The 14631-nt window shown below is 70.1% G+C and overlaps 2 protein-coding genes across 3 annotated transcripts; both read right to left on the minus strand.

Moving 5' to 3' along the window:
* Positions 1-862: 862 nt before the first annotated feature.
* Positions 863-6529, minus strand: ETHE1 (ETHE1 persulfide dioxygenase). Of its 2 annotated transcripts, none has more exons than XM_087778500.1 (7): positions 6219-6529; positions 5452-5596; positions 4494-4639; positions 3689-3818; positions 2408-2497; positions 1513-1624; positions 863-1199 (listed from the first exon to the last, which is right to left on the minus strand). In XM_087778500.1, exons 1-7 carry the CDS (start codon positions 6303-6305, stop codon positions 1157-1159), a joined length of 753 nt encoding a protein of 250 aa, XP_087634626.1. In that variant the 5' UTR covers positions 6306-6529; the 3' UTR covers positions 863-1156. The 2 variants fall into 2 exon arrangements, with proteins under 2 accessions (XP_087634626.1, XP_087634624.1); XM_087778498.1 differs by having other exon boundaries at positions 1513-1629; positions 6219-6401.
* Positions 6530-6852: 323 nt separating this feature from the next.
* On the minus strand, positions 6853-14340 carry XRCC1 (X-ray repair cross complementing 1). Its single transcript, XM_087778524.1, is given in 16 exon segments — positions 6853-7068; positions 7216-7291; positions 8688-8778; positions 9200-9279; positions 9391-9458; positions 9540-9624; positions 10321-10437; positions 10517-10745; positions 10848-10917; positions 11165-11222; positions 11224-11258; positions 11703-11777; positions 12367-12525; positions 12615-12713; positions 13797-13889; positions 14033-14340. Coding segments are annotated over 16 exon segments (1500 nt in total). The 5' UTR covers positions 14084-14340; the 3' UTR covers positions 6853-6954.
* Between the last annotated feature and the right edge of the window lie 291 nt (positions 14341-14631).

Consider the following 14631-nt stretch of genomic DNA (forward strand, 5'->3'; position numbering starts at 1 on the left):
AGACCCCACCCAGCACCCCACAACCCACCCAGTGCCCCCCAGTGCCCACCAGTAGCCCCCAGTCCCCCCAGTTCCCTCCCCCAGCACCCTCCCGGTATAAACTAGTACATCCCAGTTCCCCCCAGTACATCCCAGTTGCCCCCCAGTCCCCCCAATCTATCCCAGTACATCCCAGTCTCCTCCCAGTCTATCCCAGTGCCCCTCAACACCCCTAGATGCTCCCCAGTGCCCCCCACTTCCCACCCCCAGCACCCCCCCAGTATAAACCAGTAGATCCCTGTTGCCCCCCAGTCCCTCCCAGTCTATCCCAGTACATCCCAGTCCCCTCCCAATCTATCCCAGTGCCCCTCAACACCCCTAGATCCCCCCCAGTGCCCTCCCAGTATATCCCAGTGCCCCCTCCAAGCCCTTCCCAGTATATCCCAGTCCCTCCCAGTCCCCCCCCCAGACCCTCCCAGTATACCCCAGTATCTCCCAGTCTCACCCCGCCGCTCTCCTCCCCCTCCCCGGGGGGCGGGGGGGGGGGGGGTCGGGCCCCCCCGTGTCGCGGTGCACCATGGGAAGGCTGCGGGGGTCAGAGGTCACGGGGCGACCCCCTGCCCCTCCCCCACCCCAGTTTGGGGACCCGGGCGCTCACCCGTCCGAAGGGGGGGGGGAGGGGAGAAAGTGGGCGTGGCCTCGCTGACGTCATCACCACCACCCCGGGGTGGGGGGAGGGGCCGATTCCCGCCGGCGCCCACGCGTGGGGGGAGGGGGCGGGGCTTTCCCGTGGGAACCGGCCACGCCCATTTTCCCAGGCGCCCGGGGACCCGCCCCTCCCCCCGCCCCTCCCCCCGCCCCTCCCCCACTCAGGACTCGCCGCTCTCCGTCGTCTTTTTATTGGGGGGGGGGACGGGACCGTGAGGGGGCGTGGCCAACGCTCAGAGGGGCGTGGCCACATCCCAAGAGGCCGTGGTCATCTGGGGGCGTGGTTAATTCCGGGGGGCGTGGTAATCTACAAAGGGGCGGGGCCAGCCCTATGGGGGCGAGGACGGCTCCCACAAAAAGGGGGCGTGGCCCCCATCGGGGGGGGCGTGGCTCATCCATGAGGGCGTGGCCTGATCCGAGAAAAGGGGGGGTGTGCCCCCCGGGGGGGAGGGGGCGGGGCTAAGCGACGTCATCCTGGAATCCGCAGCGGAGATTGGCCGGGATGGCGACGTCTGGGGGAGGGGGAGGGGTCAGAACCCGCCCCTCCCCCAGGACCCCGCCCCTCCCCCCCCATAGGGGACCCAGGGGTCCAGAACCCGCCCCTCCCCCACCCTGGGAGCTCCCCCTCCCCCCAAGACCCCGCCCCTCCCCCCGATAGGGGACCCAGGGGTCCAGGACTCGCCCCTCCCCCCCGGACCCCGCCCCTCCCCCCCAGGACCCCGCCCCTCCCTCCCAAAGGGGACTCAGGGGTCCAGGACTCGGCCCTCCCCCACCCCGGGCGCTCCCCCTCCCCGCCCCGCCCCCGGCCCCGCCCCCCGGCCGCACCCATCAGGCGGGGGCGGGGCAGGTTGAGCCCCTCCATCAGCGCCACGAAGGCGTCGGGGCTCAGCGTCAGGCGGGGGTTGAGGCGCCGCTCCTCCCCCACCGTGGAGACCGTCTGGCCTGGGGGGGAGGGGAGGGCTCAGCGCCCCGCCCCCCGCCCCAGCTCCGCCCCCAGCCCCCCCAGTGCCCCCCAGTCCCCTCCCACTGCCTCCCACTGCTTCCCAATCCCCTCCCAGTGCCCCCCAGTGCCTCCCAGTGCCCTCCCAGTGCCCCCCAGTGCCTCCCACTGCCGCCCAGTCCCCTCCCAGTGCCTCCCAGTGCCCCCCAGTGCCCTCCCACTCCCTCCCAGTCCCCTCCCAGTGCCCCCTGGTGCCTCCCAGTGCCTCCCAGTCCCCTCCCAGTGCCCTCCCACTGCCTCCCAGTGCCCCCCAGTGCCCTCCCACTCCCTCCCAGTGCCTCCCAGTCCCCTCCCAGTGCCCTCCCAGTGCCTCCCAGTCCCCTCCCAGTGCCCCCTGGTGCCTCCCAGTGCCCTCCCACTCCCTCCCAGTGCCTCCCAGTCCCCTCCCAGTGCCTCCCAATGCCTTCCCAGTGCCCCCAGTCCCCTCCCAGTCCCCTCCCAGTGCCTCCCAGTCCCCTCCCAGTGCCCCCTGGTGCCTCCCAGTCCCCTCCCAGTGCCCTCCCACTGCCTCCCAGTGCCCCCCAGTGCCCTCCCACTGCCTCCCAGTCCCCTCCCAGTGCCTCCCAGTGCCCCCCAGTGCCCCCCAGTGCCCCCCAGTGCCCTCCCACTCCCTCCCAGTGCCCCCCAGTGCCCTCCCACTCCCTCCCAGTGCCTCCCAGTCCCCTCCCAGTGCCCTCCCACTGCCTCCCAGTCCCCTCCCAGTGCTCCCAGTGCCCCCACCGCTGTAGTCGTGCGCGGGGTAGACCAGGCAGCTGTCGGGGAGGGTGAAGATCTTCTCGTGCACCGAGCGGTACAGGGTGCGGGGGCAGCCTGGGGGGGGGGCGGTTACCATGGCAACCGGGCGCCACGGCAACCGCCATCGCCGGTCACCGGTTACCATAGCAACCGGGAACCGTGGCAAGCAGGGGCCACGGCAACCAGGACCGGGCATCCCTGGTGACCGGTTACCATAGCAACCGGTTACCGTAGCAACCAGGGGCCGTAGCAACCAAGGACCACGGTGACCACAGCGACCAGTTACCATGGCAACCGGGAGCCAGCATCACTGGTGGCTGGTTTCCATGGCAACGAGGACCGTGGTCCCCTCCCAGTCCCCTCCCAGTCCTTTCTAGTTGCCTCCCAGTCCCTCCCAGTGCCTCCCAGTCCCTTCTAGTTGCCCTCCAGTCCCCTCCCAGTCCCTCCCAGTATACTCCCAGTGCATCCCAGTCCTTTCTAGTTGCCTCCCAGTGCCTCCCAGTCCTTTCTAGTTGCCTCTGAGTCCCCTCCCAGTCCTCTCCCAGTGCATCCCAGTCCCTTCTAATTGCCTCCCAGTGCTTCCCAGTCCCTCCCAGTCCTTTCTAATTGCCTCCCAGTGCCTCCCAGTGTACTCCCAGTGCATCCCAGTCCCTTCTAATTGCCTCCCAGTGCCTCCCAGTCCATCCCAGTGTACTCCCAGTGCACCCCAGTCCCTTCTAATTGCCTCCCAGTGCCTCCCAGTGTACTCCCAGTGCATCCCAGTCCCTTCTAATTGCCTCCCAGTGCCTCCCAGTCCCTTCTAATTGCCTCCCAGTGCCTCCCAGTGTACTCCCAGTGCATCCCAGTCCCTTCTAATTGCCTCCCAGTGCCTCCCAGTCCCTTCTAATTGCCTCCCAGTGCCTCCCAGTGTACTCCCAGTGCATCCCAGTCCCTTCTAATTGCCTCCCAGTGCCTCCCAGTCCCTTCTAATTGCCTCCCAGTGCCTCCCAGTGTACTCCCAGTGCATCCCAGTCCCTTCTAATTGCCTCCCAGTGCCTCCCAGTCCCTTCTAATTGCCTCCCAGTGCCTCCCAGTGTACTCCCAGTGCATCCCAGTCCCTTCTAATTGCCTCCCAGTGCCTCCCAGTCCCTTCTAATTGCCTCCCAGTGCCTCCCAGTGTACTCCCAGTGCCTCCCAGTCCTTTCTAATTGCCTCCCAGTGCCTCCCAGTCCCTCCCAATTGCCTCCCAGTCCCCTCCCAGTGCCTCCCAGTGCTCCCAGCGCCTGCCTTCCTGGAAGTCGGTGCGGCCGCAGCCCCGGATGAGGAGGGCGTCGCCGGTGAAGGCCACGGAGTCGTCGTCCAGGACGAAGGTCAGGCAGCCGGGGGTGTGGCCGGGGCTGGCGCGCGCCCGCAGCGCCTGGGGGGGGGGGGGGGGGGCGGGCCGGGGGGGAGGGGCGACCCTCCCCCACCTAGAGGGGACCCCGGCGGCCAGGACCCCACCCACCCCCCCCAAGTGCCCCTCCCCTCCCTCCCCCCCCCAAGACCCACGTCCGCCCCATACAGGTGACCCAAGGCTGCCCCACCCCCCCCCCCCCCCGAAAATTACCCCTCCCCCACCCCAAGGGCGCCCCTCCCCCACCCCAATGAGCCCCTCCCACTCCGGAGCGCCCTTCCCCCACCCGAAGATACCCCCCCTTCCCCCCTCCCCCCATAAAGGACCCAGGTGTGACCCACGCAGGTGCCCCTCCCCCACCCCAAGGCTGCCCCTCCCCCCCCCATAAAGGACCCAGGTGTGACCCGCGCAGGTGCCCCTCCCCCACCCCAAGGCTGCCCCTCCCCCACCCCAAGGCTGCCCCTCCCCCCCCCCCATAAAGGACCCAGGTGCGACCCACGCAGGTGCCCCTCCCCCACCCCAAGGCTGCCCCTCCCCCACTCCAAGGCTGCCCCTCCCCCCCCCATAAAGGACCCAGGTGTGACCCGCGCAGGTGCCCCTCCCCCACCCCAAGGCTGCCCCTCCCCCCCCAAAGGACCCAGGTGCGACCCACGCAGGCGCCCCTCCCCCCCCCCCCCCAGGCGCCCCTCCCCCACTCACGAAGGCCCCGAAGCGCAGCTCGTCCCCCTCCCCCAGCAGGACGTCGGCCCGGGCCCCGCTGGCGCGGGAAATGGCGCTGCGACACCCCAGGGCCCCCCGCAGCGCCCCCGAGCCCGTCACGTGGTCGGCGTGGCAGCGGGTGTTCACTGGGGGGGGGGAGGGGCCACCGGTGTCTGCGACCTGCCCCTCCCCCCCCCCCCCCCCAGGACCCCCCCTTCCCCCCCCCCCAGGGGACTCAGACACCCGGGACCCCTCCCCCTCCCCCACCCAGGACCCTCCCCTCCCCCCCATAGGGGTCCCACATGCCCCTCCCCCACCCCACCCTCCCCCATAGGGCACCCAGGCCTCCAGGACCCGCCCCTCCCCCATCCAGGACCCCTCCCCTCCCCCCCCCATAGGGGTCCCAGGCCTCCAGGACGCCCCCTCCCCCACCCATAGGGACCCGGGTGCCCCTCCCCCACCTAAAAGGGAGCCAGGTGCCTGGGGACACCCCCCCCCCCTCCCCCACCCAGGAGCACCGCCCATCTCCTCCCATCCTCCACCCAGGACCCTCCCCTCCCCCCCCATAGGGGTCCCACATGCCCCTCCCCCACCCCACCCTCCCCCATAGGGCACCCAGGCCTCCAGGACCCCCCCCCTCCCCCACCCAGGACCTCTCCCCTCCCCCCCCCATAGGGGTCCCACATGCCCCTCCCCCACCCCACCCTCCCCCATAGGGGGCCCAGGCCTCCAGGACCCGCCCCTCCCCCACCCAGGACCTGTCCCCTCCCCCCTAGAGGGGACCCAGGTGCCCCTCCCCCACCTAAAAGGGACCCAGGTGTCTGCGACACTCCCCCTCCCCCCCAGGACCCCACCCCTCCCCCCCCCAAGGGACCCTGGTGTCCTGGGGGTGGGGGATGGGGGGATGGGGGGTGGGGCTCCCCTCCCCCACCCCCCCGCCCCTCCCCCCCCCCCTCACCCGCGTAGCGCAGGCGCAGCCCCAGCTCCCGCAGCAGCTTCGCGTCGCGGGGGGCGGTCTCCAGCACCGGGTCGATGATGACGGCGTCGCGCGTGACGGCGTCAGCCACCACGTAGGTGTAGGAGCAGGAAGTGGCCTCGAAAAGCTGGGGGGAAGCCCCGCCCCCACCCCCAAAATCCTGCGGTTCTCACCCAAAAAATCCCCGCCCCCCCCCCCCTCCCCCCCGCGGGGACCCTCGCGCCCCTCCCCCACCCCGCGCCCTTCCCCCCCCCCCCCCCATAGTAACCGGTTACCCCCCCCCCCCCCCCGCGAAGGACCCCTCCCCCCCCTCCAACCCCCGTCACTTCCGGGTTCCCCCCTCCCCATAATAACCCAGGCGCCCCTCCCCCACGCCTACAGGCTTCCGGTTGACCCCTCCCTGACCCCCCCACTTCCGGGTTGCCCCTCCCCCACTGGAAACCCACCCCTCCCCCACCCCCACCCCCTTCCCATACCAACCGGTTACCCCCCCCCCCCCCAATCACCCGTCACTTCCGGGTTCCCCCCCCATAATAACCCAGGCGCCCCTCCCCCATCCCTACAGGCTTCCGGTTGTGCCCTCCCTGGCCCCCCCCCACCTCCGGGTTGCCCCTCCCCCACTGGTATCCCACCCCTCCCCACCCCCTTCCCATAGCAACCGGTTACCCCCCCCTCCCTCCCCCCATCCCCCGTCACTTCCGGGTTCCCCCCTCCCCCCCCCGACAATAACCCGGGCGCCCCTCCCCCACCTGCCGCAGCAGCAGTCGCCGCCCCTCCCCCCCCGTGGCGTAGCCGCGAGCGGCCGCGATGGCGGCGGGGACCCGGCGGAGCCACATGGCCACGATCGCGGCGGGGGGGACGCGGCCCCTTTAAGAAGCGGCGCCGGGAGGGGAGGGGGCGGGGCGCGCCTTAAAGCGGCGACGCTCTTAAAGGGGCAACGGCATTCCAGTGGGGACAGCCTTAAGGGGGCAACGGCTCTTAAAGGGGCGACGCTCTTAAAAGGGCAACGACATTACAGTGGGGGGACACCCTTAAAGGGGCGATGCCATTTAAACGGGCAACGCTGGGGGGGGCGGGACACACCCTTAAAGGGGCAACATTAAAGTGGGGACACTCTTAAAGGGGCAACGGCTCTTAAATCGGGGACACGGGGGAGGGCAGGGGACACCCCCCCCCCTTAAAGCGGCGACCATCCTTAAAGGGGAAACGCTCTTGGGGTGGGGACAGCCTTAAAGGGGCAACGCCCCGCCTGCGTGGGCCCCACCCTTCCTGGTGTTCAAGGGGCTGCTCCCCGCCAGGCCCCGCCCCTTTTCGTGACGTCAGCTGGACCCGGGCTTTCGGGGGGGGGGGGGCGGGGGCGGGGACACGACGCCCCGGCAGCCATTTTATTACCCCAAATCAGCTTTAATTCGGCACAAAACAGCCTCAAAACCGGTGCTTGGGGGGGGTGGGGGTGGGGGTGGGCGTGATGAGGTCACGGTGACGTCACGGGCGGGGGACGACGGCGAAGGGCTGGGCCGGCAGGGGGCGCTGCCGCTCGCCGCACAGCAGCAGCCAACGGGGGCGGACGAACGTCAGCGAGGGGCGGAGCTTCAGCGCCTGGAAAGGGGGGTGGGGGAGGGGACACCCAGGAATCCGGGACCCGCCCCTCCCCCACCCCGCCCCTCCCCCCAGGGGACCCGGGACACCCCGGGACCCCGCCCCTCCCCCACCCCACCCCACCCCTCCCCCCGGCCCCGCCCCCACCTCGTCGAAGGCCGGGTCCCAATCCTGCGCCGTCACCACGTGGGTCACCGCGTCGTTCATGTAGGGGGCCAGAGTCCTGCGGGCCAGTATAAACCAGTACGGACCAGTACAGACCAGTAAGGGTCCACTACAAGCCCTTACAAACCCACATAAACCAGTACAAACCAGTACAAACCCACATCAACCCATACAAGCTAGTAGAAACCAGTATAACCCAGTACAAACCCAAGCCAGTATAAACCAGTACACACCAGTATGGACCAGTACAAGCCCATAGAAACCAGTACAAACCCACATAGACCAGTACACACCAGTGCAGTCCACTATAAACCTTTGCAAACCAGTACAAACCCACATAAGCCAGTAGAAACCAGTACAAGTCCATGTAAGCTAATAGAAACCAGTATAACCCGGTACAAACCCAAGCCAGTATAAACCAGTACACACCAGTACAGACCACTGCAAACCCATAGAAGCCAGTACAAACCCACATAAACCAGCACACACCAGTACAAACCAGTACGGCCCACTAGAAACCCTTACAAACCAATACAAACCAGTACAAATCCATGTAAGCTAGTAGAAACCAGTATAACCCAGTACAAACCCAAGCCAGTACACACCAGTATAACCCCCCCCCACCAGTACAAGCCAGTATGGTCCGCTATAAATCTTTCCAAACCCATATAAACCAGTACAAACCAGTATAAACCCCCCCTAAATCAGTAGAAACCAGTACACATCCATATAAACCAGTACAAACCAGTGCAACTCCATATATGCTAGTAAAAACCAGTATAACCCAGTACAAATCCAATCCAGTATAAACCACTACACACCAATATAAACTCACGTACACCAGTATGAACCAGTATGGTCCCCTATCAACCCTTAGAAACCAGTACAAACCAGTATAAACCCATATAAGCTAGCAGAAACCAGTATAACCCAGTACAAACCCAAGCCAGTATAAACCAGTACGCACCAGTACAGACCTATATAAGCCTACTATAACCCAGTAGAAACCCATATAAACCAGTCTACACCAGTACAACGCAGCACGGACCAGTATAAACCCACATAAACCAGTATAAACCAATACAAACTGATACAACCCAGTAAGGCCTCCCAGTACAAATCAGTATGCCCCAGTACAACCTCCCAGTATAGCCCAGTATAACCCAGTACAACCGCCCACTTCAATCCACTACACCGCCATACAACGTCCCAGAACGACCCAGTATAAACCCCCAGTACAACCCAGTACAACCTCCCAGTACAGCCCAGTACACCCCAGTATAACCTCCCAGTATAATCTCCCACTGCAAACCAGTACGCCCCAGCATAACCTCCCAGTACAGCCCAGTATAAGCTCCCAGTACAGCCCAGTATGACCCGTCACAGCCCAGTATGAGCCGTCACAGCCTCCCAGTCCCTCCCAGTCCCTCCCAGTGCCCCCAGTCCCCCCTCACCCCCCGAAGGCGGTGACGTAGCGCAGCAGCAGCCGCCCCTCCCCCGCCGCGAACTCCCCGTGGAAAAAGAAGGTTTTGTCCTCAAAAAAATCTGCGCGGGGGAGGGGGGAGGGTGAAAAAAGGGAACTGGGACCGCCCCTCCCCCACCCCCACCCCTCCCCCACCCCCTAGAGCATCCGGACCCACCCTCCCCCACCCAAGACCCCTCCCCTCCCCCCCCCAAAGGGGACCCCCGGTGCCTGGGACCGCCCCTCCCCCACCCACGACCCCTCCCCCACCCCCACAGGGGACCCCAGGAGCCCCCATCCCCCACCCACGACCCCTCCCCCACAGGGCGTCCACGACGCCCCCTCCCCCGCCCCAGACCACTCCCCTCCCCCCCAGAGGGGACCCAGGCATCCGGGACCCCTCCCCCACCCCCAGAGAGCATCCAGACCCCCCCCCACCCCCAAGCGCCCCCCCCTCCCCCACCCCGCGCCCCTCCCCCCCCCCGGGGGCCGCCGGGACCCCACCAGGCAGCGGGGGGATGGGCTCCCCCTCCCCCTCCTCCTCCTCGCTGTTCTCCTCGGTGGAGCCCCCGTAGGGATCGTCCCTGGGGGGGGGGGGGAGGGGTGAGAGGGCACCCAGGGGACCCCTCCCCCTCCCCCACCCCTCCCCCACCCCTCCCGCCCCCGCCCAGGCGCGGCCCCGCCCCCATTCTCACCGCTCCGATTGGTCGTCGGTGCCGCCCGAATCGGATCCCGGGGGGGTGGGGGCGGGGGGGGGAGGGGTCTGAAAGAGAGGGGGGGGAGGGGTGAGAGGGGGTGGGGGAGGGGCAGGGGGGACCCGGGCCCCGCCCCCTTTCCCCCTTACCTTCGGAGTGGGGTGTGGCGTGGGCGGGGCCTCCTCAGGCTCCTCCCCCTCGCTGCCGGAGGAGGCGGAGCCGTCCAGGAGGTACCTGGGGGGAGGGGCAGAGGCTGTGAGGCCACGCCCACACGGGGGCGTGGCCATTACCGGCCCCTCCCCCCACGGGCAGGACCCCCACCCCCTACAACCCTGCCCGAAAGGGGTGTGGCTGCCCTCAGGCCCCACCCACCGGGGGGCGTGGTCTCCCAAGTGGGCATGGCCTCATCATGGGCACGACCCTCACTGACACCATCCCAGGTGGGCGTGGCCTCATTTAACCCTTCCCGAATGGGCGTGGTCTCCCAAGTGGGCATGGTCTCATTTAACCCCTCCCAGGTGGGCGTGGCCTCCCTTTAACCCCCCCCAAATGGGTGTGGCCTCCATTTTACCCCTCCCAAATGGGCGTGGCATCCCTTCAACTCTTCCCAACCGGGCGTGGCCTCTATTCAACCCCTTTCGAGTGGGTGTGGCCTCCCTTGAATCCCTCCCGAGTGGGCGTGGCCTCCTTTTAACCCCACCACTAATGGGTGTGGCCTCCATTTATGGCCTCCCAAATGGGCGTGGCCTCCTCTCAGCCCCTCCCAAGTGGGCGTGGCCTCCCTTTACACACACACAGACACACACAACCCCCCCCCAAGCCTCCCACCCGCGCTATGGGGGCAGGGGTGTGGGTGGGCGTGGCCGGGGCAGGGCGGGCGTGGCCGGGGGCGGGGTGGGCGTGGCCGGGGGTGGGGTGGGCGTGGCTTACGGCCCGCAGGGGAGGCGGCGCTGCTGGCGCTGGCAGTCCCAGATCCAGGCGGGCCCCACCAGCAGCCCCCCGAGGGCCCGGGCCCGGGCGGCTTTGGGGGTGCGGGGGAAGGCGCAGCTGTGGGTGGGGGAGGGGCGTGGTCACGTGGGCGCCCCTCCCCCACCCAGGGGCGGTGGGGGGGGGGGGCGGTACTTACACGAGGTGGGTGCTGGCGGGCGTCCAATCGGGGCGGTAGGCGGCGCCCAGGGCGAGGGCGGCCGCCCGCAATTGGCCGCGGAGGGGGTTCTCGAAGCCGCTCAGGGCGAAGACCACGCCCCCCAGGATCGGGCCCGCGGCGGGGGGAGGGGCCGAGGCGGGCGAGGGGGGAGGGGCGGGCGGCTTGCGGGGGGTGCCGTTGGCTTTGGGGGGGGGCGGCGTTTGGGGAGCTGCGGGGGAGGGGCGGAGAGAGCAAAAAAAAAAAAAGAGGGGGTGGGGGAGGGGCGCCGGGTCCCCTCCGGGGGGGGGAGGGGGAGGGGCGGGGTCCTTACCTTGGGGGCGGGGCTCGCGCTGGCCTGGAGGGTGGCGACGGCGTAACTGGGGCCGGGGGGTCCTGGGGGGGGGGCTGGGGGAGGGGGGGAGGGGAGTGAGGCGGCTGGGACCCCCCATCCCCCCCCCCCAGAGCCCTGCCCCTCCCCCCCCCCCCAGAGGGCACCCAGGCATCTGGGACCTCCCCTCCCCCCCCAGCACCCCCCCCACCATGGGATCCAGGCATCTGGGGTTCCCCCCTCCCCCACCCAGGACCCCTCCTCCCCACCCCCACCCCCCCCCCCCCCCCGTGGCGCCCGGGGGGTGGGGGAGGGGTTACCTGGGGGGAGGGGGGCCGCTGGTAGAAGAGGGCCCCGGGGGGCGCCGGGGGCTGCCCCCTCCTCCCGCACGGTGAAGGGCCCCAAGCGCCGCAGCTGGGGGGGAGGGGAGGTAAGAGGGGGAGTGGGGGGGGGGGGTGGGGGGGAGAGTTGGGGGGGCAGATATGGGGCAGCTGTGGGGCTGGGGGGCAGTTATGGGGCTGGGGGGGCAAGATGTGGGGCTGGGGGGGCACTTATGGGGCTGGGGGGGCAGTTGGGGGGCTGCTGTGAGCACATATGGGGCTGGGGGGCAATATGTGGGGCTGGGGGGCAGTTATGGGGCTGGGGGGGCAGCTGTGGGGCTGGGGGGGCAGTTATGGGGCTGGGGGGGCCACTTATGGGGCAGCTGTGGGGCTGGGGAGGCAAGATATAGGGCAGGGTGGGCAGTTGGGGGGCAGCTGTGGGGCTGGGGGGGGCAGTTGTGGGGCTGGGGGGGGCAGATGTGGGGCGGGGGGGGGGGTGACTTATGGGGCGGCCGTGGGGCGGCCGTGGGGCGCTCACCGGGGCCTCGGAGGGGGCGGCGTCGTCCTCCGGGGGGGAGAAGAGGCGGAGGAAGGAGAGGCCGAAGGGGCGGGTCTGGGGGGGGGGGGGGGAGGGGAAAGCCAGGTGTCTGGGAGCCCTCCCCTCCCCCACCCAGGACCCCTCCCCTCCCCCCCCCCGTAGGGGAACGAGGTGCCCAGGACCCCCCTCCCCCACCCAGGACCCCCCCATCCCCCTCCCAGAGGGGACCCAGGCATCCAGGACCCCCCCTCCCCCACCCAGGACCCCTCTCCTCCCCCCCATAGGGGTCCCACATGCCCCTCCCCCCCCCACCCTCCCCCATAGGGCACCCAGGCCTCCAGGACCCCCCCTCCCCCCCCCCAGGACCCCTCCCCTCCCCCCCCGAGGGAACCCAAGCATCCAGGGCCCCTCCCCTCCCCCCGGGACCCCCCTCCCCCACCCAGAGAGGACCCAGGCATCCAGGAGCCCCCCTCCCCCACCCAGGACCCCTCCCCTCCCCCCCGGGACCCCCATCCCCCACGCAGGACCCTCCCCCCCAGGACCCCTCCCCTCCCCCCCCCCCCCCCGAGGGAACCCAAGCATCCGGGACCCCCCCTCCCCCACCCAGGTACCCGGGACCCTCCCCTCCCCCCCCCCCGGACCCCTCCCCCCGCCCCTCCCCCACCTGGCAGTAGGGCTGGCTGCACACCACCCGCAGGCGGTCCCAGCCCCGCCCGGCCGCGCCCTTCACCAAGGCGTCGGGGCCGAAGAGCCGCACCCGCCGCGGCTCCGCCCCCGCCCGGCTCTCGCCCGGCGACATGAAGGCGGCGGTGGGCAGCAGGACCTGGGTCAAAGGTCACGGGAGGGGCCGGAGGTCAGAGGTCAAAGGTTGAGGGGGGGGGAGGGAGGGGGAGGGGGGGGGTCAAAGGTCACCTGGAAGTCGCCGCCGGCCGCCGCCCCCACCAGCACCTCGACGAAGGCGGAGCCGTCGTTGCCGATGTGGAGGCTGTGGATGCGCCGCTCCCCCGGCAGCTGGGGGGGGGGGAGGGGACTCAGGAGGCTGGGACCCGCCCCCCCCCCCCCCACGACCCCTCCCCCACCCCCACCCCACCCCCCCCCAGAGGGGACCCAGGAGGCTGGGACCCGCCCCTCCCCCACTATAATGGACCCAGGTGGCCGGGCCCCTCCCCCACCCCCTCCATAGGGGACCCAGGCACCCGGGGCCCCCCATCCCCCACCCAGGACCCCTCCCCTCCCCCCCCCCAGAGGGGACCCAGGTGCCCCTCCCCCCACCCAAAACGCACCCAGGCGCCTGGGACCCTCCCCCTCCCCCACCCAAGACCCCTCCCCCCCAGAGGGGAGGCGGGTATCCGGGAATCCCTCCCCTCCCCCACCCAGGAGCCCACAAGCCTCCCCTCCCCCACAACAGGGGACTCAGGCACCCAGGACCCCTCCCTCCCCCCCACAGGGCACCCAGGATGCCCCCCATCCCCCCCCGGACCCCTCCCCCCCCCAGGATCCCCCCATCCCCCACTCAGGACCCCTCCCCTCCCCCCCAGAGGGAACCCAGGCACCTGGGAGCCTCCCCTCCCCCACTACAGGGGAGTCAAGCACCCAGGACCCCTCCCCCAACCCCACAGCGCGCCCAGGACCCACCCTCCCTCCCCCAAGACCCCTCCCCCCTACCCCACCCAGGACCCCTCCCCTCCCCCACAGGGCACCCAGGACCCCCCCACCCCCCCCAAGACCCCTCCCCCACCTCCCCCACCCAGGACCCCTCCCCTCCCCCATAGGGCACTCAGGACCCCTCCCCTCCCCGCCCCCAAGACCCCTCCCCCCTCCCTCCCCCAGGACCCCTCCCCTCCCCCCACAGGGCACCCAGGACCCCCCCACCCCCCCCCAAGACCCCTCCCCCACCTCCCCCACCCAGGACCCCTCCCCTCCCCCATAGGGCACTCAGGACCCCTCCCCTCCCCGCCCCCCCCATCCCCCCCCCCCAAGACCCCTCCCCTCCCCCCACCCCCCCCCCAAGACCCCTCCCCTCCCCCCCCCCGAGGGCACCCAGGGCTCAGGACTCCCCCCCCTCCCCTCCCCTCCCCCCCGCCCCTCCCCCACCTCCAGCACGACGCTGATTTGTTTCTCCCCGGCCGCCGCCGATCGCCAGCGGCCTCCGGCCTCCGGTTGCAGCAAATTCTCCGCCGGGAACCGCTGAGGGGGGGGGGGGGGGAGGGAAAAGCGGTAACGGAGCGGGCCGCCACCCCCGGGCTCCGGTAACGGGGCTGCGGCTTCAACCCCACCCCCACCCCTCCCCCTCCCTCCCCGGGCCCCTCCGGTGCCCCCCGGGCCCTCACGGGGTCGGCGCTGGTCACGGACACGACGCGGTTTAACGGGATCTCCGGCATCGCCGCTCCGCTCCCGCTCCCGCCGCCGCCACCCGCAACTTCCGCCCCCCCCCCCCCCACTCACTTCCCGGAAGCCGCTCTAGGCTGAGAGTCCGCCGGCTCTATGGTTCGCCGGCCGTACCGCGCATGGGCGGGGAGGGGAGGGCCATAGAGACGCCGAGCCGCTCTGGGCCGCCAGACCGCCGCGCTCTGTGGTGCCGGGGTCCTCCAGGCCTAAGCGCGCATGCGCGGAGCCCGCCCCCCCCCCCCCCCCCCCAGCGTTTCCCGCCTTCCCGCCGCGCACGCGCGGGGCAATTAACGCCCCGGGGGGTAATTAACCCCCCCCGAGGGGGTCATTAGGGGCTGGGGGGGTCATTAAGCCCCCTGAGGGGGGGTAATTAAGATCCCGGGGGGGGTAAGTAAGACCCCTGGGGGGGTAATTAGTGTCTGGGGGGTCATTAAGCCCCCTGAGGGGGGGTAATTAAGATCCCGGGGGGTAATTAAGATGCTTGGGGGGTAATTAAGACCCCTGGGGGGGTAATTAGTGTCGGGGGGGGTAATTAAGACCC

This window comes from Nipponia nippon, unplaced genomic scaffold, assembly GCF_047370975.1.
Source record: "Nipponia nippon isolate SJK-2023a ecotype South Korea unplaced genomic scaffold, ASM4737097v1 scaffold_44, whole genome shotgun sequence".
Classification (NCBI taxonomy): Eukaryota; Metazoa; Chordata; class Aves; order Pelecaniformes; family Threskiornithidae; genus Nipponia; species Nipponia nippon.